A 4,139-nucleotide genomic window follows, 5' to 3' on the forward strand; every position below is an offset into this window, starting at 1 on the left:
GCACAATCTGCAGCTCATGTAGTGCAGGTTATAAAACAGAGATGTGGGGTTTTTGTGATCAGAGAGGCAAACATTGAACAGAACAAAAAATAAAAGACAGAAATGCAGTAGAGACCACAGTTGTGTTACATTTATATAAGTCAACTGTTCCTCTGCCTCCTCAGAATTTCAAAGAAAGATGCAACTTACTCAGTTTCAGGACAAAGTTTTGCCTTTCAAGTCTCAATTGCAGTGTCTAGTATTGTCCTCTAACCCTAGCTGTGCTGAGAACTGGATCCCAGGCTGCCTTCATTTTCCTCACTCCCATCCCTGCCTGGCTAAGAAGATGAATATTGCTTGTACTTCAAAACCCAAGTGTCAAGTAAACACTGAGAAGAGGGTAGAGGACTGAGTTGTAGTTTGGTATTTCCTCATAGTTTTTCCTTATTCTTTTCAGCTCGCCAGTACTGAAGTCCTTGGATTTCTCTGTATTTTAGTACACAATTTTCCAGTGAGTTGGCTGCTCACAGTTTTTCTCTTTTTCACCACAAAATCTGTTGTAAGTAGTTTTTGGATCAAATCCCAAGATTTCCCTTTCCTCGTGGATCCGGAAGGAAAATGTTGAAACTGAGGTGCCTATAAAATACCTGTGGGGAAAAAAAAAAAAAGCAGAATGGGTTTGTGAAGGGGGATGGCCTTTAAAATGCAAGTAACTGATTTCAGTCCAATGAACTTTACTCTTCATTGAAGTGATAACGAAATTATCGTATATTTTATATATATATATACGCAATATAACTATTAGACATCTATTTTATATATATGTGAATTATATAATATCATGTCATATATTATTTGATAACGACTGGACTTGATGATCTTACAGGTCTTTTCCAATTGAGGTAATTCTGTGATTCTGTAAACAACAATATCTAAGCCAAAACCAATATCCAGTTTTGTGACAGTAAGATTTGACTCCTCAAAGAAAACTCAACTTCACTACCTTGCATGAGCGCAGATCCACTGGTCAATCACAGCCAAGCCCCCATCTTTGTAGAGTTCCAGCTCCTCCCAAGAGGGTTCAAACCTCACCATCTCAGGCAGCAGTTTCTTGAGCAACTCAATCTCTGAAAAAGGGAAAGATGCAAATTCATTTTTACATTATAAAGAAACTCACTGCTGTCCTAAAATGTGTTTAGGGAAACCCTGGGTGAACAGTGAAGTGAAACCAAAGTCTACTACAAATTTTACAACATGTTTGATATATATCAGAGTATTGTAGGTGGTGGGGGGAGTCAGTGGGGCAGAGATATGGTGCTGAGAGGGGCAATTCTCAGGGGGTAGAACAGATGCTACTACTAGCTTTGCTGCCTAATCCTACAGGGTAGGTGTACCAAGAGGCCTTTCTTAACGGTAAACTTAGATTAGTTATCACAGATGCCATGCCCTGCAGGGTTAATCTAACATTATGCATTGAAACAGATCCCTAGATGCTGCTAGGAGGGAGGTGCAGCCTAAGGATAAGGCCTGGAGGGGGGAAAACTCCAGGGGGGTTTCTAAGCCTTGGCCACACACAGCCAGGTCCACCCCAGCCTGGTGTTGGGGGCAGCCAAGGGGAAGGCTGGGTGGGAGAAAGACTTCAGAAGGCCCATCCCACCAGCGTGTTTAAGAGTCTCTGGAATGCCAAGAAAAAAGGTGGGATGGAAGAAAGAAGAGGAGGAACAGGCAAATTCAACTGCTGATTTCCCATTGCAGAGATCGTCAAACCTCCTATGGGAAATACCAAATGAATGGTTTGATACCAACTATTCAAACTGGAAGGAAACAGCTGCCCAATCCTGTTCAATGACAGAAGGCATACAAACTTCCAGTCATTTACAGAAACGAAGTGATAATTGCTGCACTCATTGTCAAAAGTTATCAATCCTAAAATGACTATAACCTGCCTACCCTCCTCGACAGCATCAGTGGCTACGAACACTTTTTCAAGTTTATGCATCTCCAAGAGGCTGTGGATTTTCTTTACTGCTCCTTGCAGGGAAGGCACATCTTCTCTGTGACCCCAGATGAAGTCTTTTCTTCTGAGATGAACCCCAAGGTATGGACCACCTAGAGCTGTGCCCATCTTAACCTAAGAAAGAAAGATCAATAAACTTTAAAGCTTGAGAGTGCCACTGTTTATTCACACGGAAAAGGCCTGAAGGTATAATTTTAGGATAAGGCACTGAATTACTCTGGCTGCAGAAAGTAATTTTAAGGTGTGGACTGGCAGTATTTTGGGACACTTATTGCAGCATTTTGATCTTGGGTGGCCTGCATCATACAGGAGAACTTAGAGTCTGAAATCTTTGAAAGCAAAAATTGCTCTCCTTGACCAAATCCACAACTGGCAGTTTCCAGCTGAACTTCACACCCACAGATGATAAAATCATACAACGTTGTGAGTTGGAAGGGACCCACAAAGATCATTGAGTCCAACTCTTGCCCTAGCATAGGACAATCGTAAGATTCAGACCATGTATCTGAGGGTCTTGTCCAAATGCTTTTTGAATATGATGCTGAAATACAAGAAAAAATACAAGTTTCCTTTAGTGAAACAAGAGTAACAGAAATCTGGCAAACAGAACCAGTCACTCACACCTCAACAGACTTCGTTAACTCATGTCACACATGAGAAGGTGGCACGGCAGGAACACGCACGTCCACCTCAATCCGAGCAGGGAGAGCTAGATGCACACAGATCTTCCAGTATTCTCTAGAGTGTACAGCCAGGAGTACACAAATAAATTTTTTAAATTATATTTGTTATGGGAAACAGACTATTATGATTTTACCTTCATCTGTGTCCAGTCCTCCTTGTAATGAGTCCTGTCTGCCTCATCAGTGGATTGAAGATATTTCTTTCTAAACTCATCTCCCACTACACGGAGGTGTTTAGCAAACACCATGCTCCGACGGGTCTGTTGGAATAAGAGCAGATGCCAACTCAGAAAAAGGGAGAGCTAAAAATGACTAAATGGAGATAGTTTCACATACACAGAGCTCCCAGGATGCTGTTACTTGTGATACATCCATGCAGCACTACAAGCAATTTCTAACCTTGCAACTGAGCTTTTAACTGTTTAATCCTGATCATAATCACATTTATAACCAGCATACTCATCTGACCCTGCAATACATAGGAGTAGGGAGTAGACTGTAGTTATTTACACAGCAGAACACAAAATATACCAAATTAAACACTCTAGCAATCAACCTCACCTTTGGAAACAAAAGCTGGGCAAAGACTTCAGCTTGCAAAACATCTGTAAGAATAAAACCTGCTTCAAAAAACCATGCATCTAGCCACAGACACTCCTATCAAACTCAGTGGAAAAGTGACAAAAAGGAATTATTTCCTTCACCTGTGGATAACAACATCTTTCAAAGATTCTGTGATGCAGTTACCACTGCACACAGTCACACATACTCTTCTTATTAACAGGCACATACAACAGAACTCGGGAAATCCCATGTGACTGACGTCGCTTACAAAGGACACTTAGCAAAATCCTTCATTTTATACAAGGTCTGTAGCCTGTCACGTTCTGGGCACCAAAGAAGGTGCAACAAAAAAACTTCTCCAGTTTCCAACGGCCTCTCTTTTCTCAGCACAATGAAGCCCACAGTGAACAGAGCTCACTACATAGCAGAGAAGCCAGGCAGAGCATTACTGCTCCTCCAAGACACAGCCATTAGCTCTAGCAAAGACACGGGAACTAAAATCTGCCAGCCTTTTTTCACCTTTCCCCAGAGCAGCTACTTTTCCATATGCCAAACTCGCTGTGGTTGAACTGGTTCCTCCTCGATATACTTCAGTCAGACACAGAACAATTTAGTCTTCTGTAAGCTCCCCCACACTGGTACCTGGAGATCCACACCCCTCTAAATCTTTAATGGCAGTACAAAGCCTGCTCTTCTAACGTCTTTAAAGAGATCACCACTGGCTTTCTAAACCCATCCCAAATCCTCCAGCAAAATGTTTTTATTAAGGGAGTATGGAAACACTGTCTGCTGCAGAATGCTCATGCTGCAGGTCAGAGAGAGGAATTTTCCCTCTTTTTTTGTCATATGTCAAAACAGAATTGCTTAGATTGGAAAAGCCCTTTAAAATCATCAAG

General features: G+C 41.7%; 1 protein-coding gene across 1 annotated transcript; it reads right to left on the reverse strand.

Annotated features, from left to right (window-relative positions):
* Positions 1–274: 274 nt before the first annotated feature.
* LOC104532793 (GDP-fucose protein O-fucosyltransferase 2-like) lies at positions 275–2,939 on the reverse strand (the record flags this gene model as incomplete). The annotated part of the gene is made up of 4 exons (XM_010178078.1): positions 275–626; positions 983–1,106; positions 1,930–2,110; positions 2,814–2,939. Coding segments are annotated over 4 exons (585 nt in total), but the record flags the coding sequence as incomplete, so codon positions are not given.
* Between the last annotated feature and the right edge of the window lie 1,200 nt (positions 2,940–4,139).

The sequence above is a fragment of the Antrostomus carolinensis genome, unplaced genomic scaffold (assembly GCF_000700745.2).
Source record: "Antrostomus carolinensis isolate BGI_N321 unplaced genomic scaffold, ASM70074v2 scaffold48791, whole genome shotgun sequence".
NCBI classification, from domain to species: Eukaryota; Metazoa; Chordata; class Aves; order Caprimulgiformes; family Caprimulgidae; genus Antrostomus; species Antrostomus carolinensis.